This window comes from Fundulus heteroclitus, chromosome 3 (genome assembly GCF_011125445.2).
Source record: "Fundulus heteroclitus isolate FHET01 chromosome 3, MU-UCD_Fhet_4.1, whole genome shotgun sequence".
Classification (NCBI taxonomy): Eukaryota; Metazoa; Chordata; class Actinopteri; order Cyprinodontiformes; family Fundulidae; genus Fundulus; species Fundulus heteroclitus.
This window is the reverse complement of record NC_046363.1, coordinates 16,505,679-16,532,446: the sequence shown is the minus strand read 5'-3', so window position 1 is coordinate 16,532,446 and position 26,768 is coordinate 16,505,679. Positions and strand designations below refer to the sequence as shown.

Sequence of the window (26,768 nt, the reverse complement as noted above, 5' to 3'; positions counted from 1 at the left end):
AAATACCTAATGCATGTGCCCTATTCGATGATTGAACTCTTCTTAGTAGAAAATGATGTGAATATGATTGTGATTATTTTTCATATATTTTCATAAAACCCTGTTTGTCTTTTCAGAAATTCTCAGCAGCTGCCCCGACCGAAGTGACGCAAAAGGAGAATCTCTGTAGCAGATGTTCTGCCCAGATCAAAAAAGTGGACGTAGGATGCCAGACTGTTTATGAGAAACACGTCTTACAGTCTAAAGTGGAGAACATCATCCTGAGAAATCAGCTGATTCTGTCAGGAAGTACATCCCCTGTCCCTCCTGAAGAACGTCGGCCTACGCCTCACCTCAGTGTTGACATCCTCAAGAATGATGACAAGGCGATGAAATTCTTCACCGGACTTACCTATCTTCGTTTTGTGGCTCTGTTCAATTTTTTAGGACCTGTGGTAAATAATCTGACGTATTGGCATGGGTCACAAAAGCAGGGAGAGAAAAAATTTGGAAAAAGGACAACATCACCAATAGAGGAACTTCTAATGTGTCTAGTAAGATTGAAAAGAGGCTATTGCTTCTATACCATGTCATTTATGTTTAAGCAATCTGAATCGTGTATCAGGTCAATCTTCACAACCTGGCTTCAGCTCCTGTATTGTCACTTCAACGAGTTAAGAGAAGCAATGCTCCCTGATAGGTCTGTGTTAAAGAGGTTCATGCCTAAATCGTTTAAGTCATTTAAGAATGTTCGTTGTTCTGTAGATTGTACCGAGTTCTTTGTCCAGACGCCTCGTAACTTTTCTCAGCAGGGTAATTTGTATTCAAATCATAAACGCCACACTTATAAATGCTTGATAGCTGTTGCGCCTAATGGTACGGGTGTCTTCGTGTCAGATTTATATGATGGGTCTATGAGTGACAGGGACATTTTTGAGCAGTGTGGGATATTGTCACACCTGAACCCTGGTGATCTTCTGCTGGCGGACCGCGGCTTCACCGTTGAAGATTTGTTGATGCCTAGACGTGTACGTGTTAACGTTCCACCGCTTTTGAACGGTAGAGAAAAACTGACTGCACAAGAGGAACTTTTAACTCGTAGGATCGCCAAGGCTAGAATACATGTTGAACGCTATAATGAAAGACTGAAGAAATTTAAATTAATATCCGGCACTATTCCCTCATCGTTGGCCCCGCTTGCATCTCAGGCTGTGTTTGTTGCATCTTGTCTGGTAAACTTCCAGGATCAGTTGGCTAAATAGTGTCATTATAAGCCTTTTGTGTGTATTAAGTCAATGTATGCTTTTAAAAAGTTGAAAGTCTTTAAGTAAACAATTGTCACAAAATTGCTTTTTGAATATGAAAAATTTATTTTTACTTCAATCTACGTGCATGTTTTTTTTAAATTTCAAGAAATAAAGAAAAAAAAGGAAATAAAACCTTTCCTGCTTTTTTTTTCTGGAATGTATAAACAAAAAAATCATAGTTCAATGCAACAAAAAAAATTTAAATCACAGAAAGCCCTATATCACAGTCTAAGGGTAATGAATAGCAGCATTTTAAACATCACAATGGGTTGCTCACAGACACTTGAGGAAAAAGCAGCATAAACAGAAAAAAATTCCAAAATCACAAGAAATATAAAACGCATTACTGTGGATTAGTACATCAAAAGTTGCAATTATTGCAAGTACAATTGTAACCTATGGACAACGGCATGTATTTTCATATTCATCACAGTGACAGGTTGATCACAAACATTGTAGAGGGGAGGCAGGTTGAAGCTTTCAAAGTCTTTCCAGTCATCTATCACAAGTGATCTTCACTGTTTGTAGTTGCACTCTTATTTAGTTCAGCAAGTTTTTAGTCTAAATAGTATTTAGTCTAATCCATCCTAATGTGTCTACATATAGGCCTAGGCTACTACTTACTAACAGAACAGCAAGCCTGCCTCTACATGTTCCCTCTATAAAAGGCCTAAAATAGGCCTAGCTGATATATTAGCCACAGATAGGCATGATAGGAGGCCGACTAGTTAATAATGAAGGGCCTGCTACTATGATGGCATATAGGCCTAAAAAAAGACCCTACTCAAATAAATTTCAAATTAACACAAACATTAAACTAACAATTTGCCATGAATTTATTGAGGGAAACGTTCTGAGATGTAAACAGTTATTTTGTAGCTACTGATCGGCAAAATATACCGATTCCTGGACGGTGATTACAAACAGAAAAAACGGCCATGAACGACGCGCAGGAAGAAAAACAACGACTTACCGTTCTATCAACTCGGCCCGTTTTCCAGTCTTTCTAAGCTGTAATGGCTGGTTGCTACGTGCGCTCTCAACCTGTTTGTCCTACCTTAGCGGCAAAGGGCGTTGCTCATGAGATGGTGACTTCACACATTCCCATCCAGAAAGCTTCCTGTATGGGAACGTCTTCAGCTTCAGAATAGAAGTCTAGTTTTTTTTTGTTTTAACCTTTTATTGGAAATACAATAAGTACTTTATTCATCAAGAAATGGGGAGCAAGCTGTTCTGGTAATGCAGTAGTAACAGATTCAGATGTAGCTGACTGCAGAGGAGTGAACTAAAAACAAATTCTGTCACTATTCAATGTAGCGCAGTACAAGAACAAGCTAGGACTGTGTTGAAATATCTTTTGTCTTATTTGCCTGGATTGATTAAAAAAAGGGGGGAGGAGGACACTCTAGCTTCTTTAATTATCTGCTACTTTGCTATACAGACAACATGCAGTCCAGTAGCTCATGTTGTTCTGATTTATGAAGTTAAACACAGAGGCGGTCTCAAGATGCTCTTTAAAAGCTCCATCCAGAGAGAGGCAACGCAATCCACCAATCCATGAGAAATCCCAGGGTTAACAGAGCTATCTCTCCTCGAGGCCACGTAGAGCCAACTTACAGGACCAACGATATTTCACAAGGCGACGGTTCTGGACAGTATGTTCAATTTTTTTGCCACCGCTTCGTTTCATGTTTTTTAATTCCAACTATACAGTCATCTAATTGTTTAACAATGCTAACTTTGACCCAAATCTTTAGCTTCATGCTGTTGTGATGGCTACAGCTGATTCCATGACATCAGCATTTTTCAAAGAGATGTTCCAGGTCTCTGACACCCCCCCCCCCCCAGGTGGTATTTTGTGCAAATAAACAGAGCTTAAACATCCCGTCTGATGAAACTGAAAAGGTAGCACCTGTACGACTGACTAAAGGTTACATAAATAATAGAGAGCTGCTACAAAAAGACAATGTATGAGGTTTTACTCGATGTTGCTGCAAGTAGCAGCCATCATGAATACAGAAGTCGGGTATCATCCTGTTGCACCGAGTTTCCGACTCGTAATACCGACTTTAGGAGTCGTTCCAGTTAAATTTTCCAACCCGGAGGTCGAGAATTAAACCGCCAAGGACAAATGGAACGCACTATCAGTGGAGAATCTTTGAGTAACCAATTAGAGACCAGCATGATGTCACATGGAAGCCAAAAGAGTAAGAAGATACATACTCATTTGTGCGGTTTATGGTTTTAGACTTAAACAAAGAAAATAAACCCAAAGTGGAATGGGGATGAATAATCAAAAATCAGACACATTTTATGAGTTAATGGATGTAAAAATTTCTTTTTATTTCGTAATTTATGTGAACTGTGTCTACACCTTTCCCCCCCTGCAATTTTAATGGGTGCAAAGTGCTTTGAGACAATACTTGCAAAAATCTATCTGGAATAACAAATACAGCCGTTACAAAAACAAGTCACTACTTTTCCCTAAATGGGTAAAAATTTTTGCCTTTGGGTTAGCTATTTAACAAAAAATAATATTTACTAAGTTATGAGTTCAACCTCATATAACCTTGCTGTAAGTCCTAAAGAGTATGATATTGAGTTTGATGTTGTGACTAACAAAATATGGGAATTCTAGAAATCATGTTGATGAAGATAAGTCCTTGTTAATTGTATTTGATAAATACCAAAGTAAGATGTTTCCTTTAAACTGTTACATGGAATTTATCCTGCTAATCAATACACGTTCAAATATGTCAAAATAATAGACCCGAACGGTCAATTTTGCAAAGAGCATCGAGAAACAGTTATGTTTCTCGATGCTATGTGTCATGTCACAAGGAAATTTGGAAAGAAATGTAACAATGTTATAATTTGTAAAATCAACACTAAATTTTCCTTTGGCATGAATTAATATAATTATACTACACTGCAAAAAATGGATCTAAAAATAAGTAAAATGTTCTTAAAGTTAGTCTATTTGTCCTTGATTTGAGCAGGTAAATAAGATTATCTGCCGATGGAATGAGTATTTTAACCCCTAAAATAAGATAATTAGACATCCTGCACTTAAAATAAGACTATAGAGATGAGTTGTTCCTATTTTAAGTGCAAAAATCCTTGGCAAATCATCTTATTTACATTTTACTTATTTTTAGTTCCGTTTTTGCAGAGTATTTTGCAAATATCTTATTCACAATAAATTGGTTTTGCTGATGGTCCAGAATGTTTGCAAGGTATGAAGGTTTGTAAACCAAATATAAAAATAAAGCAAACTCAATCGGAAAAAAAAAAATCCATTTAAGTCTGGTCCAATTTGTCCCTCTTCGCTTGCTGTACACCTACAACTATGGCAGCTCTGGAGTTGTGATGTTCATTTTTGTTGTGTAAATAATCGTATTTTTTCTTTTTAAACAACCTTTTCCTTGAGACTCCTCTTTACTTGACCCAATAAGGACATCAGAGCCCAGGTAAGGTGCCTTGGTGGTGATGTAGGATGTGTGTTTGTACAGAAATAGAGGCACGTGGGTAGTAGTTAGCCTGGCGATGCTAGCGGAGCTAACAGCTAGCTGGTTCATCCCAGCAGAAAGTGTCAACAACGGTGATGCTGCTGTGGCATTCTTATCACAGCTGTTAACAATTATGGTCTGTCTGCGCAAAGGTTGCTCTGCTAATTCATGTGTGCGAGTGATAACGTGACGGAAAACAGGCGGGACAGTTAAAACTGCAGCATAAAGGTGATATAACTCAGCTTTCTGTGTATTTACTAAGCATTTAACACATTTAACGCGAAGATAACACCACATTTAACGAGTCTTGTTAGAAACCGTGACCATATGAGGCCAACGTTACATTTTACATCAAGTTACCTTCGCGACGAGCTTCGTGTTGCTCACGATTGCTTCATCTTTAAATAGGACACATATGGTCACATATCACTCTAAGTTGATGGGGAAAAGGTACACGAATTTGTAATAGAACATCCCAAAAGTAATGTGCCCGTTTCTAAAATCTTGCTGCTACATGCTGGATGGAGTATTAGATACTGACCTGTTAAATATTTAGTTGATGGTCAGTATTGCAGATTAGGATTGGACGGTATGTGTGTGTATGTATATAGAGATAAAATCAAATCATACTGATCGATAGTTTTCAAAAGAAATCATCATTATCCTTAAATCTTTTAATTGCAGCCCTGGCCATTTTATGCCGTTGCTTGGCAACCTATTTTTAGATACATAACACACAAGCAACTGAATTCAAACTCAACCCTTTATTCAACCAACTTTTTACCAAAACTGAAAGTTTCTAAAAAAAGAACCGGTGCTTTCTGAACACCGTTCCTGGGTCTGCGTTTGTGATTGGTTGGAAGGATTTAATGATTTTTATTAACCTACATAGGCGAGAATGCAGAAGTAAGGAAAACGGTTCTTCTACTGAACTTTTTATTTACCTTTATTTTTTTCCTATTGCACCACAGGCCTATTGTAGATAGTAGAAACAATTTGAAACAATTTATGAGCACCACCAAGTCTTTCTTGCCTCTATGTTCATGATACGCTGTATCACTATTCAGTAAAAATGTAATACAAAAAGGTAGACCCCCCATTTTAAGATATATAGCATGACACATGAAGTTTAATGTGAAAATGTTGTGATAAAAGTACAGCAAATGGCCACACTAATATTTATTCCCTGTGTTTATGTGCCAAATCCTATTGTAAGGGATTGATATGTTTCTTAATCACACAAAACAATCACCAGTAGCGACGAGGCTTAATCAGTTCATAACAAAAACATTTCCTGCCATTTAAGCTTTTTTCATACACTTTGAACTTGTTTCCTGAGTATCTTGAAATATCATTTAAACATTAAATTTCAAATTAGGTTTGTTATGAAAATCACAATCTTGAAACTTATACATCAAAGAAAAATCTCTTTTATTCAACCCAAAATACTCTCTATGTAGGCCAACAATATCCAGTCTGTTACATTAAATAGGTTCTGGAAAGATCAAGCGTTTGTATCTGTGCAGAAGCTTTAAAATTCAGTGAATAGAGCTGCAAAATAAAATTAGCCTGGGAGCATATCTAAGCAAAGTTGCAGACCACAGCTGCGTTTCGTCCAGGCAAACCAGCGAGGCCCAGTTATTAACCAAAAACCACAAATGCAGATAAAACAAATGATGTTTTCTAGACAGATAAGTTAGAAACCAGAAATATGCGGGACCGCTGCCAGAACGTGTACCTATACAACCAACAGTGAAGCGTGGAGTTTCCTTGTGTATTTGGTAAGAAAACAGTTTATCCGGACATTAAACATTAAGAAACCTGAAGAGGTTAGATCTGTAAGGAGGTTATTCTGAAGTCCGGCAATGATGACAAAACACACAGGGCCAAAAAAAACTCTTCAGCTGAAAGAAAAACAGACGCAGAGAGGAACGTGAGACAGACTAAATCAGTGAAATTGTTGTAAGTTGCCCCAGATATGTTAGTCAACTGAGCAACATCTCAGAAAGAAGGAAATTCTTTTGCTAATAAGAAGGTTGCCGGTTCAATTCCAACTTCCTGCTCCTCCATTTGTGGAAGTATCTTTGGACATCCGATGTAGGAATCTTTGTGTTTTTTTAATAACTGTATATTGCTTTTATTCAGATATTTAGCATACGCATCCATACACAGTGTTGGTATTAAAATGCTGTATTTGGGTATCTTGAATCGGGTTTGGAGTGTGCGGTGTAGAATTTAAATCTGGGTGTGAAATATGTGTGTGTCTTTAAATCCATGCTGTGCTACCCAAATATCGCTCTTTCAGACCACCATGCCGTCCGGCTGTGACCCCCTGATCGAAGACATTGAGGATATGGTGTCTTTCAATGACCCCACTCCTCATGACAGACAGTCCGCAAGAAAGAGTATCATGCCAAGGTCTAGAAAGAAGAAAGAGCTTCTGAGCAACGAAGAGCTCCAAGCAGACAGGTAAGTCGAGTCTGTTTGGACATCCATTAAAGATTGAATCCATAGAAGCTACGTGTAAATAGGAAAACATTCAGCCATAACAAAGGAAACTCCTGCTTTTCAGTCATTTTCTAACACCACTGCTTGTCTCATGTTCTCATGTATAGCATTTAACCTTCCAGGCTGCAGAAGCAGGTGTTGTTGAATACTGTTCAGTAGATCGCATCAATTCACAACGAGTGGTGCTGCAAGGCATTTTATAAGACAAATAAGTCCAATTTATATTCGGAAATCTATTTTCAAATCAACAGAGTACAGTCTGTACCACCCTTCATGATATTACTTTGACAAAGCAATTTGTTTTGCTTTACAGGGTTCCTCTGAAAAGTAAGGAAACCTGCTTCAATCATTTTCCAGGTCTGACAAAAAAAAGGGGGAAAAAATGCAATTGGTAACAAAGTTGTTTCAGTTTTCCGTTCTTATTTTGTATTCTGTTGTCTGAATATAGAGTCACTAGGAGAGACACAGTGCTAACATCTGGGTCATCCACTAGGCAGCCACAAACATAATTATCCAAGATCACAAACTGTGCTTTCACAAAAAACAAAATAAAAATAAAAATAAGAGTGAAGATTGTTTTTACCACTCCACCGGATCAAAATCCAAATTGCATATTGTGCTGTGACATGATAGAGAGGATTAAAATCCAGTTGGGTGACTGTGTTGTGCCCAGATGTTCAGATTGTGATAAATACTGAAAGAGGTTCATGACATTTCAGACCAGAAAAGTTAAAAACATTATAATATATATACAGGAATTTGACCTTTTCCAAACAACCTTCCTTCTGTTTCAGCTGTTTTTAGAGCTTGTGTAAATAATTTAGCAGAGGTAGCTAATTCAGATATCATTTTAATGGCTGTGATATAAACACTATCCAGTTAAGGACTATGTTACACCAGTCAGCATAACATCATGGCTGCTGACGCGGTAGTGCTGTCTACAGTGACCTTTCCAGGAACCACGCTTGGTTTTTAAATGTCCTGGCAGCTTAGAGAACATCTGGGCTGCTTTCCCAGCAGTGTCAGTGGCTGATTTGCTCCTTAAAGGGGGGAGAATATGGTATTCAACCTCTCTGGCCCATTCAGGTTCAGACAGCCCAAAGTTCCTGTCGTCTGTCTGGCAGCCGGCCTCCGAGGTTATGGCCATGGACAGAATCTGCACCAGCGTGGGTCAGGCTCTAGAAATGCTACTTTGACTCCTGCATATCTAAAACACAGATGCTCAATCATTCAAATAAAAAAAAAACGGGATGGACAGTTTAGTCCACATTAACATCCCAACTGCATCACAGGATTACTCGTTGAACTTCAAACACAAGGCATGATTTGCTTGGTTTTGACATGAAAAACGTGGGACTGCATCAAGGATCGGCTCTGAGCTCCTTCTAGTTTGCTGTGGTGATGGACGGGTTGACAGATGAGGTTGGACAGGAATCTCCATGGACTATAATGTTTGCAGATGACGTTGTGATCTGTGCAGAGAGCAGGAAACAAGTGGAGGAAAATCTGGGGCAATACATGTTGGTTTGGACATGTAGAGAGAAGGGATAGTGAGAGCATCGGTGTAAGGATGCAGAGGCTGGAACATCCAGGCAGGAGGCCCAGAAGAAGACCAAAGAGAATATTTCTGGATGGAGTTAGAGAAGACATGAAGGTAGTCTGTGTGAGAGAAGCAGGTGGGTTAAATGGAGACAGATAACTCGCTGTGGCGAGCCCTGAAAGAGAAAAGCTGAAAGGAGAAGAAGAAGCAATACTTATTTTTTTCACCCCTAAATAAGATTACAGTGGTAAACAGGAACGGCCCAAATATTGCTAATATCGTTCATTTTGCTTCATCACATAATTTCTTGTGACTGTTTGTTTAAATTTGAGGTTGGAACTGGAAGGACTGTACAGCGCTGATCTAAAACTCGTCTTCTCTGAGGGTCAAAACCAGTATTTTACTTGACTTTTTTCCACAGAAATATTATTTGAAAGATTTTTTGTGCATCACATTATTCAGGTGCATCTAAAAAAATAGAACTTTGAAAAAGTTAAATATTTTGTCTCACTCATTTCAGAAATGAAAGCAATCCTTTATACTTGGAGTGTAATTTCTCATTTTGACAATTATAGCTTACAGAAAGCAGGAAAAAAAATCCAGTGTCTGTCTGAAAATTGTCACATAAGATCAATAGGAGGTTGTGTTTAAAATGGTATTTATTAACACAGAATCAGTGGCACGCATTGAGAACTAAAGGGACATCAACCTTTTTTTGCCCCATTTCTCCCTCCCTAAACATTAATACACCAACAAATGAAAACATAAAAACCTTTTTCCATCAATCATGAATGACCTAACCCTCAAATAACTGGAAAGCTGAATAGCAACAAGATTACAGAGGAAATATTAAATTGGAGAAGAAATAAATGCAATAAAATAATCAAATTACCTGACTAAATAAATCATTTTTTTTAACAGAAAGGAACGAATGTTAAAGGTTACTTTATGTTCCTGGTCAGAGACAAATGGTCTCACACACCTCCGCCAACATTTATGTGGCAGGCCAGACCGGGCGCAGCACTCAGAAGATGATTTTATTTTAAACATCCATTTCTATGCACTCAATACTCGGCCGGACCTCCTCTTGCATGAATCGCTGCATCAAGGCGGCGTGGAAAAGAGGCGCTCAGCCCGCAGCTCTGATCAGGTGTAATTTAAGCCCAGGTTACTTTGATAGCTGCTTTTAGATCTTCTGCCTTTTTGGGTTTTATATCATGGGGTATTATATTCAATCTATATAATATAAGTTTCACTTTCTGAAATGAGTTTCCAGTTTTTCTTTTACCATATCCCTCTAGTTGGCTAATGGCTTTAAAGCCGTTCGAAAGGGAGTTAGGATGCAGTGCCGGGCTGCTGTGCAGATGTTATAAATGCGGCACTCTGTAAAATTGTTAATTGTTGTCTGTTTTCAGTTTGATCCCCGGCACCCAAAAGATCTGGATGAAAACGTGGGGCTGCAGTCACAACAACTCGGATGGAGAGTACATGGCCGGACAGCTTGCAGCCAGCGGGTACAAGATGACTGGTGAGAAATCTGGAGTATTGAGTTGACTTAATGTCATAAAGCAACATGACGCACAGAACAATACTGACAGATTCATTCAAAGACGGATGTGCATAAGCGGCTTAAATTGTAAAAAAAAGTATAGTTTATTTACTCACCTTTTGTTGCGAATGGCTCAAACTGAGCATTTTTCCCTACAAAAGTCATGTCAGTAATATTTCTGAACACAAGAGGGCAGTGTTGCGCTGTCCATCAGCACTGCGTTCTCTTTTTCTGAATAAAAGCTGCAGGATGCCAAACATGACAAGCTCGCTGTGTTTTTGATACAAATTATTGGTTTATTTGAGAATATTTAACGTTGCTTAGCCGTTAAGCCCCATATAACTTGTTTGTGACTTGAAAACGGGCATTTGTCCACTTATATATGATCGATTTTTGTTGTTAAAGCGCTTTAGGTGAACAGATCAATTCCTCTGAAAGTACAGAAGACCTTACAGATGCTGGAAACAGCTGGACTATATCAAATGCTTCCTTTCATTCTAAGATTTGCATGACTTTTGCGTGTAGGCTAGACATATTATGTTGTTTACCAGGTCACGTGTGATTGGTCGTATAATCCATTTGACGATAGTTCCCGTGTTGTTCCCTTTTATGAGCAGAAGCAAGCATGTGTGTTTTTAGAGACGGAGACAAAAGGAGAAAAGGAGTGTATCCCTCAGGCGTTTTTCTCTACATGGGGTCTCCACTGCCATGAAGGCACATTAATCACATATTTCAGAAAATGCAAATGTACCCATTCATGCACATACATGCAGTCTCTATTCACAATGCCCTCCTTAGCATGAGCCAACAGTTTTTTTCCCCCCGTGTCTGGTCATTTAAACCCCTCATCTCTTCCTCTTTTCCACCTTTCTTTGTTTTGCTTTTTTATTTTTTATGTTTTTTGTCCTGTGAGTTTTCTCGTGATAAAATGCGTCTCTCTCTCTCTCTCTCTCTCTCTCTCTCTCTCTCTCTCTCTCTCTCTCTCTCTCTCTCTCTCTCTCTCTCTCTCTCTCTCTCTCTCTCTCTCTCGTGTAATTGCTCTTCACTTTGTTGTGTCTCACCTGTCCCTCGTATTTGGTAGCAGATCTTTTGTTCAGGCATCTGCTGGGGCTTGATATTTCGTGCGCTATTAGTCACTCCATTGAAGTCTCTGTTTAAAAGTTAAGGATCTTGTTTTTTTTTTCTATTTGCGGTTGTTCTCTGTTTCTAGGCGCATGAAGCGTGTTTCGCGATCTGATTTCAGGACACGATCGGTGCACCGGCTGTCTTAAGGTTCAGTGCAAATAAAGATCCAGGTGTGTTATAGTGTTCTCTGTGATAAGGTTAGTTTGCAGTTACTAAATGAGATTTTCTTATCTCTGAATGAAGTTAGTTTCTGCCTAATCTCGTGAATGGAAACGGGATTCGGCAGTAATCACACAATTATAGGGGGTCTTAAAAGTGTTCAGCGTTTTTATTACATCTAAGCGTAAAATTAGTTTCAATTCACACTCGTTCCCTTTTTTTCTCTCCGCTTAATTCATAACGCAGATATTTGTGCAGAAAAAAAACAAAACACTGTGGGCCTGAAATAAAGTGATAAAGATAAAAAGGAAGTGCTGTAATGCATCGCAGCATGGTGTTGACTTTATCCTCAAAAAATGAGAAAACTGGACATGTGCAGGACAAGAAATGAAGAAATAAAATCTTAATGTGATAAAATGCAGCTTAAACAAAAGAACCAGAGATATATCTGTGCTTTTGACTCAATCTTTTCTTTCATTAAAACCTCATTTTAAATGATTTTATTCTAAAAGTGTCAATGATTGTCTAAAATATTAACCAAAACAAACAAGGCAGAAGCTGCTCCCACACATTTTGCTCTCTGGCCATCTATTAAAAATATACTTAGAATGCAGGATTAAATCTAGCTAGATAGCGTTTTGAATCGTTATTCTTGTCCACATTCAGGTATCAGCCCACCGTCTGGAACTTGTAGTTTAATGCTCTATGACTCAGACGAGCTGAATTAAAGTGGAACCCAGAAGGCGTGCCTGGATGTTTAAAAGTTCAGCACGTGGAGGCGAGTAGATCTGCGTCTGTGCAGGCAGTGTCTGCAAAGCTGAGCACCAGATGACGTAATATTAAGACTTAACCGTTGCAGCAGAGTTCATGCGGCACTAGGATGAAATTCATAGCCGTGAAGCATATGTGCAGAGCATGAGATGTCTGCATTTTCTCACTCCTGACACAGAATTTTCTGACTGGTCCAAAATGCTTATTTTCTAGCCTGGTGATTGGACTGTTTCTGCCACATAGCAAGATGATGCTGTAGACTTGCTTCTAACGCTATAAAAATACCTGGAAGGTATTCAGAGATCTGACAGCGGTATTAAAACCACATAAAATCAGTGTCATCATAATCTATAGCTCGATTCATTCAAAATGTCTATTTTTGGTTTTAAATGTTTTCACGTTCACAGTGGGGGGCTCTGTTGATCTTTGGAGAAGCTTACCCTGCCAGCTCATACCTGAACACCTGGATCATACCTGGATGGGAAAACAAACGCACACACAGAATTAACACAAGGAAATATTTAGCTGGATATGAAATTGCTTTGATATAAAACTGCTCTACTTCTGGCTCTGACCTGTGCCAAACCAGTCGGTGACCTTCATGCAACGCCTGCGCGCCCCTCCAGGTGTCGAGATTGCATCTGCCGGCTCTCGGATCAGTTTATGGCCAAACGCAGCGAATCCACCTGAGGTTATTCGGGCTGGTCGTGGTTCCATCGTTATTGAGCTTAACAAACTTTCCCCCCCACCACCTCCTTTCGCCTCCTCCGAGCAGAGCGGACAGCATCTGGTGCGGTCCGCTCCAGTCGGAGCGTGCGTTTATCTGATCAGTTATCTGCTTTGCCAAGCCGTGGAGAGGGAACGCTTTACCTAAGCAGAGGCACTCTCATTGCATCGTAGAGGCCATCTCTCTGGTTATAGACACGTCATTTCGTTTTGTAGATGTTGAATGCAGAGATTGGTAACAAAAAAAAAAAAAAAAACATCCCAAGTTGTGAGCCTGTAAAATAGCCCTGGTCAGTCCGTCATCTAAGGATGGATCCAGTGTGGGACAGCTGGTACTCTACTGAGACGTGGCGATCCACCTGTATTCCTCTGGTCTATCACATGATATCCCCATAAAACACATTGAGGTTGGCAGTTGTAAAGCAGACAAAATTTGACAAGGTTCAAACACTTTTGTCAGGAGTCGCCTCTCAGATAATCAGGCCACATAAAGAAGTTGGATTATTATAGTCCAGCGCTTTCAGTCTGCTTAGATCTGGCTTAGATCATTTGTCAGCGGCTGCTTTTAGGTGAAATGTTTTAGTGCTCGTCTCAGCGCCAGGCCCGTGTCTTTGTGCCGGTAGGAGTGAGACTAGCAGACGCGTCGTATGAGTCTGGTTCAGGGGGGAGACGCAGGGAAGCCGTTATTTTGTTACTTTACTGAAGCTGCAGAGCTTCTGTGGCCACTCTGGTTGCTAAAATGACTCTTCTCAGCTGAAAAAGTTCTAAAAATGATAATCATTTTCTTTCCTTGTTGTACGATACATACCTCAGAAAAACAAACTTCAATGCTGTTTGAACTACAATACAGTCTAAGGCTTTGTAATAATAATAATAAAAAAGAATAAATCAACCCAAACATTTTTGTTCACCTTCATTCTTACAAAGTGTCTTTAATACAGTACCTTTTTATAAAGGAAATAATTGAAGTTTTTGGAGAAGTCTCTTATCTTTAAGGTCAAGAAAAAAAAATCATTTGGCAAGTGTCAATGCTTTAACCCTTTTCAGTGATTTTTAGACTTTTAAAGTTGTTTTTTATCATAAATTGTCTTCGAATAAAGCCTGATTGCCGCTCAGAAACATAAAGGGGACCCTGAAGCCATCCTGGAAAGCCACTAAATTATCTTTGTTACCCAGGCCCCCTGGTTACTGATCAGCTGACATCGCTGTGATGAAGAGCTGTGGTTGGAGAGCGTTTTGTCCTCAGATCAGTTCAGATTCTGTCAAAACAACCTTTTTCTAACAGCTTGTTTGCACAAAATCAGAAAAAAAAAAAACTTTCTTGAGTGCATGGAGTTGTGTGAGCTGACGTAATCTTTTAGATTACGTCACTAGGCATGTTTGTGTGTAGCATGCAGATTTTTTTTCCTGGTACGGTTTAACAAATTGCCTAAAATAAATGTAAGTTAATGCAAATTTAAAGGGGGGGGGGGGGTTCTGTCATGTTTTTACTCCATAGGTTTTGCCTCATCCTTCTGCACGTTTGTCGCATCGACAGCTTATTGAGAACCTGCTCTCAGTCATCGTGCTTTTAAAACGAGATAAAAGTATTGTCCTTTTCAACATCAGTGCAGGTTTCTTGGTGCCCAGGGTGACCGTTTATAATTTGTGCAAGGCTACGCTGTGACATGAAAAGGCTCACATCCACGCTGAAGTGTGTAGTTGTTGACCAGATTAAACATCAGTACTTGTTAGATGATTTTCTCCTTGTTGTTGGCAAAGAAGAATAAACCATAAGTGAGAATCAGACCTTACCTCCTGCATCGTCTGCTCCTGTCTAGCGACGCTCTACAGGGTTTAACGAGGAGATTGAGGACAAAGACGGCTTCCACTGCACCGAAAACATGACATCATCTCTTCCTTCCCCTCACTCTTTGCGCCTGTTTTCTCTCTTTCACATCCTTGCCCTCCCTTGTCTCCCTTTCATACCCTACTCTAAATCTTTCTTTCTCAAACTATGACATCACCTGGAAGCATAGTAGAAGTTCCTACGTCGGCCTGTAGGTGGCGTGCTAGGCCCGCGCAGGAGATTTTTCTCAAAGAAAAACATCTCTGCAGTATCAGGATGAGGTCATGCTTCTGAAAAAAAAAATACCACCTATTCATAGGTTTTAGGATTTTGAGCTTGAACTTTTTAAACGTGATTTTTATGCAATCTGTGAAATGGAGCCACCTTTTGTTTGTGTTATTGTTGTTAACCTGTAAGACACTGTATAGACACATCAAATGGGTTAAGGGTGGACACAGGGTGACTTTAATCTGCAGGGAATTAATTCCCCCCTGATAGTTTTTAACACAACCACATTGTGGCTCATATAAACGGTATTTATTATATTTATTAGCATAAGTATAACACTTATACATTTAAGGTGTAATGTCTTCATGTTTCTTTGTATCTTTGTATCATTTAATGTATTTAGTTTTTGAATTAAACGTGCTACAACACTATATATTATGCTATAACACTATATTACATATACAACACATGTATTGTATATGTAATATACATTGTTGAGCGTTTCTGCCAAAGAAGCCCACCTGCATGTTGCTCTCTACCTTCACTGTCTCAGCACATGGGGGGGGGGGGGGGGGGGGGGGCTGTCCTCATCCAGTGTTGTCCCCCCGTTGGACCAAGGAGGGCACTGTTTACCCATCATAATGCAGCAGCGCAAACAAACCTCATTTGAGTAGCAGATCAATGTGCCAAATAGTGACTTCATAGAAAAGCACACACACACACACACACACACACACACGCACACACACACACGCGCACACACACACCCTTCATGGAAAGTCACACTAAGATATTTTGATTGTTTTTGGCTGGTCCCGCTCGCCTCCCAGCCTCCTCTCTCTGCACAGCCAGCCGCACACACACACACAGCTCTTCAGTTAGGGTTTTACATACCGGTTAGGCAAAATGACTCCCTGGTACACAATGTCAGCCAAATGAGGCGTTCGCAGTTCCTGGTTTGGACGCAGGCGGTTAGAGGATATGGGTTTCTGTGAGAGGGCACGAGTTGTTTAGATAAAAACCGCCCTGAAAACTGATCTGCAGGCATTGCAGACACTGCTGATTTTTATTGTTTTTATTTTTTTTAGATCATGAAAGGAGCTTAATCTTTGCAGTTTTGTGTGCATTTTAAGGTGGAAAAGCGAAATGATTCCATTTTTGAAAGCTCTTCATTTTTCTTGCACCTGACTGCCCCTGCAGCGGCATCATAAATCATTAAAACTGGGAAACTCGTCGCACGCTTCATCCTCAGCGTATTTCCTCATAAAACATGATCTAGAAATTAGAGCCGAAGCGCCTTTCAGCTTCTTTCTGTGAGCGCTGCTGCTCCGTGAAGTTGTGGGACATCACCGTAGCGTATTTTCACTCCGAGCGCGTGGACCGTGCGTGCCTGCCGTCTCATTCATAAAACGGCTGCTTCCAGAGCCCCCGATTGGCTGACCGTGCCCGACGCAGCCTCGCACGCCGCGACGCTCTAGCCAATGAAAACGTACTATGTCGTGTCTGGCTCCACCCCTCATGCATAGCCGCACACATCGGCTCGCTGTGCCGGATCACACACGCCTTCGCTCCTCTCGCACGCTGTCGACGGCGTGGTGGGAATTGGAGTTGTGGAAGGGAAGCGAGTGAGAGACGCTCTCCCTTTTTTTTTTTTTCGACAGTCCTCATTCTGCAAGATCACACCGATCGCCCGGTGTCTTAAAGAAATGCACCGCGCGCTCCCCTGTCTCTCGTCTGAGGTTTAAGAGTCGGTGTCGAGGCTGCCTTGCCTTCCTTTAAATTGGAGAGGGAGAATGTGAAAGAGTGAAGGAGAAATCCACGCGGTGAGGGGAAGAGGAGAAAAAGAGATCTGGGAGGCTGGCAGCGAAGGAGTCTGACCCAGAGTGCGTTGCAAACTGAGTGAATCAGACGCTGATGAGAATTATACACGTTCCAAAAATCCCACAAACCTCATGCGTTCCCGGATAAAATGTGAGGGACCAACTCACGGTGCTGCATAACTGTGTAGTGAAAGGAAAGTGATGCACACTTTTCCAGGTTTTCTCCCCCTTAATTAAAAATCAGAAAGATTTAGTCTGCATTTTCAGCCTTCCTCATTGAGTCGGTGCTTGGTGGAACCACCTCACACCGCAAACCGCTGCTGCTAGACTTTTAGGGTACGTCTCTACGAGCTTTACACGTAACGGAGACTGCAGCGGGCGACCATTAAATGCAAACGAGCTCAGTCAGATGGGATTGAGGGCACCTCTGAACATCAATTTTCAAGACTTGCTGCAGATTTTCAGATAGCTTCAGGTGTAGACTTTGACTTGGCCATTTTAACTCATGAGTACTCTTTGATCTACACCTTTCTGTCATAGCTCTGTCTCATTGTTGTTCTCATCCTGCTGAAAGGTGAACCTTTACGCGGCACCTGGAAGCTTTTCTACCAGCGTTGCCCTCCATTTAGCTCGATACGTCTTCCCTTCAACTCCGTCCAGCTCAACCGGGGATCCCCGCTGAAGAAAAGCATCGCAAGACCTCATCTGACCAGTAGCACTTTCTTCCATGCTTGCTGCACCCTTCGCAGTGCCCGGCAGCCGAAGATGGCTTCTGTCTCGTCACTCTTCCATGCAGGCCAGACTCGACAGATTCTCCCACCTTAGCTCTAGAGCTTTGCAACTCCTGCAGACTTACCGTGGGTCTGGCTGTTATTGAACCTATCCTGGCTGTGCCTGTCAGGATGGTGGATGATCACGTCTCGGTAGGTTTCCAGTTGTGCCGTGACCTTTCTCTGGACACCCTTGGACTTTGGAACGCTTATTGCTTCCTGACGTTATCTAAAACACGTCTGAGGCCTTCGTATTTACGCTAAGATGAAACTACCCACAGCTGAGCTCTGTTTAATATTCAGGTGTCTTCTGAAGGTAGTTGGATGCACTTTTTGTTTAGGGGGTGTTTGAGTAACAGCTGATCTGTATCAGTTTATTCTCGCTGTAATCAAGTATTTAGGGTTAATTGTGGAGATGAATGGTCATAAAATACACAAATCTGGTAAATACTTTCATTTGTTTTTATGTTTGCTTCCAATTTAGTATTAAACGTAATTTTCATCTATTGCGGTTCTGAACCCAGTTTGGGCCATTTGACTCAAATGAAATTTGATTATTACCTCTGATAAAGGCAAAATAACTCTGAGCTCAACTCATGCCAGTAGATGTTATTTAACAAATGCGCCGCTGGTCACAGCCGTCTGCTTGTCAGTGTTTTAGATCAGCAGTTCTGCAAAAATAATCAATAATGTAAAGTTCTGAACAACAAATATTTGGTCAAAAATGAACATTAGGCGTAATACAAACACAGGCCACACTTTTCAGATTTGTCTTTGGAGACAAATGTTGAAATGCATGTATAATTTTGCTATTTGTGAAGTAAGTGCTGTTTTGTGTTGGCCTGTTACATACAATCCTAATAAAATACAAGGATGTTTGTGGTTATGTGATAAAATGTGGAAAAGTTAGCAGGTGTGAATATTTTTGCAGGGTGTTATACTTATACTGAAACTAACTGCTAAATTACTGATTTAGAAGCTATTTATTTTCAGCTCTTTTTTGTTTTTGTTTTGTTTGCATCTCCAATTTTCTAAAATCTGTCCCATCTTTAACGTTTGTGTGCGTGTGTGTACATAAGATCTCCAAGGCTTGAAGTGTCTGTCGATCCTTCAGTTTAACATAGAAAGGGAGCACCAGGCGTTTAGATAACAGGAGATTAGATTGATCCCCAGACCCGTGCATGTAGGGTGAGAGCGCATGTGTGCACTTGACGAACCTTACAAGGTGACTCTTGTTTAGGCGTCACCCAAGAATCATTTAAAAGGCGGGGATTAAGGACTCCATCCATCCTGCTTTGAAATTCCCAAGAAACGCTTCCCAGCCTCGTGTATTGATTACTTTCAGAAGAAGAATTTGAACGCTGACCTCACCAACGGTGTTAGCCGAATGATTCATCAAATCCAAAACAAGATCAGTGATAATCCAGATAAATTACTTTTTATTATATTTTAACCGCAGAAGGTACTCTGAGCACACTTTACTAAAGGAGACATTTAATGTCTTTTGAGCAAAAGTGGCTAAAACAATAATACACATATTTTAAAAGACACTTTAGGATTGTTTTTGTTTTGTTTTTTGCATTGTTTTCTGTAGTTTTATTATCTGGCAGAAAGAAAAGGGTTAGGCAGGTAAATAGTTGAGAGGAGCAATATTCTCATAAAATGTTTTTTCTGTTTCCCAAACCTCAAATATTAAAGGAGGAAAGAGATTCCGACCACAAATTAGTATTCTGGTCCTCGCGGAGTCCAGTCATTTGTTTACTTGGGCTTTCGCGTCTTTTTAAAGAAAGCAGAAGATAAATGATGTGGGATGGTGGAAAAACTCCTTTATTTTCCTGTCTTGGTGAGAAACGGATTTCCGATTGACTTTGGAAGCAACCTACCGAGAGGACCTCTTGTCTAACAGGAATGCTGCATTTCGTTCCTCAGGGGTTGCAAATTCCCCAAAGGGATATAATGGGGAAATTATGGAAGGGTTATGAATAATGGCACAAGGCAGGAGCTGAGAGAATAGTGGTGGCGATAGCTGAAGGAAGGAAGGGACTGGAAAACATATAAGTACACGGCCAAATGTCTGGAGATGAACTTTGTTTAGGTAATATCAATAGTGCCAGGTCCTGAAGAAAATAATGTATGAAATAGAATGTAACCTAAGTGTAAAAATTACCTTTCACCACCATGCACAGAAAATGACTTCAAAATGCTTTAGAAGGAAAAGGAAAATACATTACAATAATCGGACAGTAAGATCCAAGGATCCATCCGTCCATCGTCTTCCACTACGTTGCATTTTTCTATCAGTCTCAGTTGATTTATTGCTGGGTACAACAAATGAAGTTTTTCAGGTTCAGTTCAGCGTTTGTCATGTTCCAAGAGATCGTTTTAACAATTTCGGTTAAACTGAACTATGTCTGCTCTCAATCCATCAGTACATCCAGTCAACCAGCCATAGTCTTCTGCTTGTGAGGAGGAAACCTCAGACTTCCCTTTCCCCAGTAACATCCTCCAGCTCATTCCCAGGCCAGACAGGATAAATATGTGGTCCTCCCAGCGAGCTCTGGGTCTTTGCCAGGGTCTCCTCCCAGCAGGCCGTGCCCAGAAAGCCCCCAAAGGGAGGAGGTGTCCAGGTGGCATCCTGATCAGACGTCCATTCCACATCAACTGACTCCTTCTGATTCTGAGAAGCACCGGCTCCACTTTGAGCTCTTCACCATATAGCTGCCCTACATGTACGAAGCTAACTTTGCTCGCTTTTGTCCAGGTTCTCGGTACATGAGTCCTATCTCATGGCAACAGGCGAGGCTAACCTAAACTTTGCATAGATGTATAGAGTGCATATTTAGAGCAAATAAAAAGCAAAGAACAGAATAAATAGACCGATAAAATAAGCCACTGCCTTTAGAGGAAAGCTGTAGTAAACCATATTTTCCTTGCTGGTTTTGAAGGAGCCAACAGTGTCGGCACATTTCAAGAAGCATCTTGTCCCAAAGCACCGCACATTTACTGGACAGCACACTGCTCTGGGTCTGCTGGCAATTCTTGTTTCCATTTCATCCCTGAAAACCAGCCGTTTCCTCCCCGTGACCTAAGCTGATCTGTATCAGATTATTCTCGCTGTAATCAAGTATTTAGGGTTAATTGTGGAGATGAATGGTCATAAAATACACAAATCTGGTAAATACTTATATTTGTTTTTATGTTTGCTTCCAATTTAATATTAAAACGTAAATTTCCTCAATTGCGGTTCTGAACCCAGTTTGGGCCATTTGACTCAAATGAAATTTGATTATTACCTCTGTAAAAAGCTAAATAACTGAACTCAACTCATGCTAGTAGATGTTATTTAACCAATGCGCCGCTGGTCACAGGCGGCTGCTTGTCAGTGTTTTAGATCAGCGGTTCTGCAAAAATAATCAATATTGTCAAGTTCTGACCAACAAATATTTGGTCAAAAATGAACATTAGTGGTTGTTCAGCCTGTTTTCACACATCAGCTGCATCTTCTCGGCATAAAAGAGGTTCATCTGAAGCAGCGATAGTTCCTTGTGTTTTTTTTTCTCAGTCACCAAACAGAGCGCTGCATAGATGTGTGTAAATCTTATGCAGTTTATTTGGACCAAATAACAGTTCAGTGGAAGCCAAATCGTGCCTTAAATAAATAACTGTGAAGAAATAAACTATAATTCCCTGCCGGTGTTTGTTTGCATGTTTTGCTCGTATTTTTGTTTCCAGATAAAGGCATCATTAGAGCCGAGTGTTGTTTGCCAACAGGATAGTTTCTCAGAAATGTCATCTCTTCATCTGTTCAGCGGAGCAACATCAGGAGATTTTTGGTTCTCGCCACACAGGTGTGCTTTTTATAAAAAATATTTTCCTAACGGAGAAGCCGACCACACTAATCTGCGTTCTCCGGCGTTTGACATCACTGGTTCTTTTTCTTTTTTTTTCTTTTTTAAATAATTATCCTGTCCAGGCTTTTTGAAGCTGAAAGACACTTTTTTTTTTTTAGCCTTCCTGTTAATTTCTCCTTCACCTCCTTGATTTCTCCGTCATTTCAAACTCGACAAGGAAAACAAATGTAATTTTCTTCATGAAGAGGAAATTAAAGCTTCGAAGACATTTGTAATTAATGTGGGATGCGAGGCTGCTGGCCTGGTTGGTAAAACAAATGTGGGTCATGTTGGATTAAAACGAAGGAAAGTGATATTTATGCATTCAGGGACATGTTGTAAATGACTTTTTAAAGCCCCCCCCACCCTTTCCCGTCCTCCCCGTCTTTACTCGGGCTCTCCTGTTGTGGATTACGACCCCTCCTTTCTGCTGGGTGTTGAATGTTCAGCCCCACCGACCACCTGCTGAAATGGAAAGCACGGGTGACCTGACTCGCCGTGTGTGGATGTTCATGTTCGCCCGCCCGCTGAAATAAAAGCATTCGCTCCCTCTGGGTGAGGACCAAAGTGTGCAATGAGGTGTTTGTGCACGGTTGGAAATTATAGGGTTTGTCAGGTCCAGTCAGCATTAAAAAAAAATGCACTAAGTAGGGTTAGACTGTCAGAGGTCCTACTATTCCTGTGGATATTGGTATTAATGCTATATCATGATTGTATGGTGAAAGTAAGTAAACACAGATTGCTAAATGAAGTTTATCCTTACATTTACATCAGAGAGAATAGCACAAAGTAGCAATGGGCGACTGTTACGTCATTTATGGTTTTGTTGTTGCAGCGTTTAAAAGATGGCTGAAAGAGAACTAAACAACCAGAAACATAATTGATTAAAAGCTATTTGGGACAAACCTGAGTGCTAAATTACAACATCGGAATGACGATACACAAGATGCCTGGATTTATTGTACTGAAGTTCAAACGTTATACGAGGAAAATAAGCAATTAAATGCTTAGTGATGAATAAAACTATGAATGGAACAGTCTGAAGATTGTTCAGATATTTTGACAGTGTTGTGTTTGAAGGGAGATTGCTATGGAATAATATTTTACACACAAACTAGTGCTATTTAGGAACAAAAATGTCTATTGATATAGTAATACATTATTGAACTTCATGTGAAAATCTTTGAATTTCTCCTGATGTTCTGCTTGTCGACATTTTTGGGTTGACATTCGGATTATGCGTTGGTGTTTTGAGCATGCCTCTGTAATTGTAGGAAATGAACTTTATGTCTGCCTTCTCAAATTCAGCTTTATTGGCAATAACGGTCTGAACTATCAGGGAGTCTGACTACAGTTACAGCGCTCACAGAGACTTTAGCTATTAATATATAAACTGCAGTATACATGTGTGTTTTGAATCTACCTTCCTGGCTTTTGTAAACGGCGCCCTGTAGCACCAGTTCTTGTGCAGGATGTGTGGTGTGTGTGCCGAGACCCTAGACCTGCACAAGTCCTGGATGGAGGTAAGGTCGGCCCCGATGAGCCCCTCAGGCCAGACTGAATGTGACCGGCTGCTCCTGTGGAAAGGCTCTACTTCTTACCGCTGGATCTGTCCATCATACAGATAAACAAACAGGTTTTCTTCTACATTTACACTCAAGACCTCAGACATTGGTGTATTGAAAAAAAGCCTTGTATAATTTGAACAGTAACTTTCATTTGAATCCTAATCATCCACGGCGACATTTAGAAGAAAGCTGGAAAAATAACTTGGGAGAACCTTGACCGTAAAAGGCGTGACCAGATGGAGGTTTTTTGAAAGATTGAAAGTATGTGGCCGTTCATGGGTTAAACTGAAAGAATATCTATACTCTGTACAAGGCAGCGTCTGCACAAGCAATGCCTGAACTTCATGCTTGACCAGCTCTTTTCCAGGGAGGGGGGGGGGTAGATGTGTCTTACTCCTCTTTAAGGCTGTGAACTCCTCTTCAACCTTGCTCTCCTCTCATCCCGTGGTTACATTGGAAATATAAATCAATACAGAATGAAGTTAGCGGCATAAAAACAATCAATGTTTAGCCTTGAAAGAGATCTATTGCAACACATCGATTAAGCATCAAACGCGGCCACAAGTAATTTCCTGGCCTCCTGCGTGTGACTCTGTGTTGGAAGGTGAGTGATTAGGTTTTTTAGTGTTGCAGTTTTAGGACGGCGGCGAACAAGATGGAAATAACAAATTTTAAAGGTTTTTTTAAATTAGCTTCGGGTCGACTAAAGGTGAAGATGTTTATGTTTGCTATTATTTTGGTTGTTGATTCTGTGCTCTTGATGCGGTCTGGGTTTTTTTCTCTCGCCTCCCAGGAGCCGATCAAACAGTCGGGCTCATTGATGCGTGCGCATGAGGAGGAGTGTGTGAAGTTTCTTGATAATCAGTTGCTTTCCACATGCCTGACAGATGGCTCCTCTAATCTTTCAGACAGACTCTGTCATCCCAGATCTGGTGATTGCTGCGCGTTTGCAAATGTCCACGTGTGTGCGCGGATCCTTCCACGGTTCCCTCAGCTGAATCCAATAAATCAATCATGGCGGGGGGGGCTGGACGTTGGGCTGTGTGGTCTCCAGCTGTTTGACGCTACTCCTTTTACAGTTTCGGTTGGACTGCCTTCCCGCTCTTGTCATTCTCCTTGATAAATGATGAGTAGCTGAGCATGAACATAGTGACACGCTTCCTAACCCAAACTTTGCCTGTGCTTTGGTCTAATGTTAGCTGTGTTTTGATTGGTTTAGTTAATCATGAGGGTGTTAAATATTTGCCTCTTCTTTTCATGCAATGCGCACAACGGAGAGTGAAGAAGGCCAAAGCTGGAAAGCTGTTTATAGTTTCTTGCGAGCTGGTGATATTTCATAGTGGTGAGATATCAGTTTAATGCATATTTGCGTCCGTTTTCATCTAAGACTTCGTGTAGGACCCTAGAAACAACAAAAAAAACAGTTTATTCTATTTAGATATGTTGAACTTCTAGAAAAACCAAGTCAACTAATGTTCCTATGGGAATAATTATCTGCTTTATTCTAATGATTATTTATTTCATATTTTATTCTAATAACGACTTTCTTAAATTTCAGGAAAGCTAGGAGCCAAAAGGGAGCACAGAGTCTACTGATACGTGCAAAAACAGCAATTATCCCAGCAACATTTAATCAGCAGGTCAACTGGGCAACGCTCCACTTTTATTGCAATGTCGGCTTCTATTATTATTTTCAAGATTTATTTATTTTTTATCCACCCTGCGCGAACATTAATAAACGAGGTGTATTTGCACATACCATCATTGCACCATTACATCCCTAGCCGGATGGAGTTTATGGCAGGTGACTATTATTTCAAATATTCCATCCTCGGTGAATGAATGTTTGTTAGCAATCTTCCTTTGGTTCGATCCTAGTACCCGAGGTGGATTCGCAGCAAATGCCAACACTTTTTTTTCATCGCTTTCATTTTGATAAGATTTATTTTTGAAGTGCAAACCGTTGGAAGCGCCTTTTAAGCGTCAATAATTGCTCTGTGTATAATGGAAAGTGTGCGGAAAACAACAGGATTCCTGTTGTGACCATGAAGCCTGAGTGACAAAATGACTATTGGCAAATGTGGATAATTGTATACTATGCAAAGAAAATGCATAATGCACAAACATCAAAAGTGTAACGGTTATTTATTTTTTCCAGAAATAAAAGCAACACGGTGTTTTGCCTGAGTCTCATGACATCAGGACTATAGAGACATTCCCTGTGTGGCTACCTGTCTCTGTATTGTAATTCCCTGGCAGCATGGCTGTCTCGGCTTGATTTAGTTTCTCTGACCTGATATCTGATTAACGAGACTCAGACGTGTGTAGGAGCTGGATTAGCATATAAAAAGACAGTGACAGGACATCAGATAATTCTGGTGCCATCTGTTTTTAATGGAATCCGTCGGAGGGAGAGGAGTGAGGGAGTGTGTCGTCCTCTGTGTGTGTGTGAGCACCCCTCCAACAACTCTGTGCTTCTCATGATTGTCCTCGCAAATGTTTTAGCCTATTTATACTATGTCCTTTTTTTTAAATAATTTTGTTCTCGGGAAAGAGCACATCAACCGTAACAAAGATTTTAAACAAAACCATCAAATATTTATGTCTAAATTGCTCCATTATTTAAATTATTTATCGGTTACGAGCCAAATTTCCTATTTATGCCCGCCCCACCTGTTTATGCATGCTTGTTTGTGCTCACAATCATGCAAGCACTAACGTAAAGGCAGTTTTGATGCTATTAAATTGCCCGTTTCACAGGATTATCCATTGAGATGTCAATTCTAAGCGTTCACAAATCAGATTTTCATAGATTCTGCAACCTTTCAGCTCAGACAACCGCCTGGGTTGCAAACAGTAGACTGAGAGCGTGCATTTGGAGGAAAGGCTGAAGCCATTCAGGCATCAGGTACAAATGCTGCATGATGGAAGAAAAAGCAAAAAAAAAGAAATCCTTTTTGCTTTGTCTGTGAGGAGAAATATAGAAAATGAATTTTTTTTTTCTAATTCTTGCTAAACTTAAAAAGAAGTTTCTAAGAAATAAAACTTAAAATGCGGACTGATTTGTTGATCTGGTATGTAAACGGCTGCATTTCATGTTTGTTGTCTCCGGCTGCACACTTTGAGCCGTCCACCTCGTCTCATGGCCTGCTGACAGCCACGCTTTTTAAAACCGTCCCAGTCCACGCACATCACAGGCAGCCCGTGGCGCTTTATTTCTAAGTAAGGAAGACACGCTGCAGCTTTGGGTTAATTTTGGACGTGGTCGTCCTGCCAGGTAAAAAGCCGAGGGCAGCACTTGATTTCAATTAAAAGCCTTTAAGTGATTTTTTTTTTTTTTTTTATTGGAACCACGCGTGGCGGCTGGAGGATTGCAAGGTATATATATATTTACGTTACTGCAGACTTAGGAAGTGAGGCACGAGTTTTCAAGAGGGACTGTCAACTAAAATAAAACGTGGTGTTTTTGGATCATTCGAGTCGTCCCCACA

General features: G+C 40.5%; 1 protein-coding gene across 1 annotated transcript in view; it reads left to right on the top strand.

Annotated features, from left to right (window-relative positions):
- Positions 1-4,613: 4,613 nt before the first annotated feature.
- The window catches only part of cdkal1 (CDK5 regulatory subunit associated protein 1-like 1), a 277,368-nt gene continuing 255,213 nt past the window's right edge, over positions 4,614-26,768 (top strand). Inside the window, exons 1-3 of the mRNA XM_036130742.1 lie at positions 4,614-4,756; positions 7,101-7,264; positions 10,259-10,371. Of these exons, the coding sequence (XP_035986635.1) occupies positions 7,107-7,264; positions 10,259-10,371 (271 nt within the window). The 5' untranslated portion in view covers positions 4,614-4,756; positions 7,101-7,106. The remainder of the gene's footprint in view (positions 4,757-7,100; positions 7,265-10,258; positions 10,372-26,768) is intronic.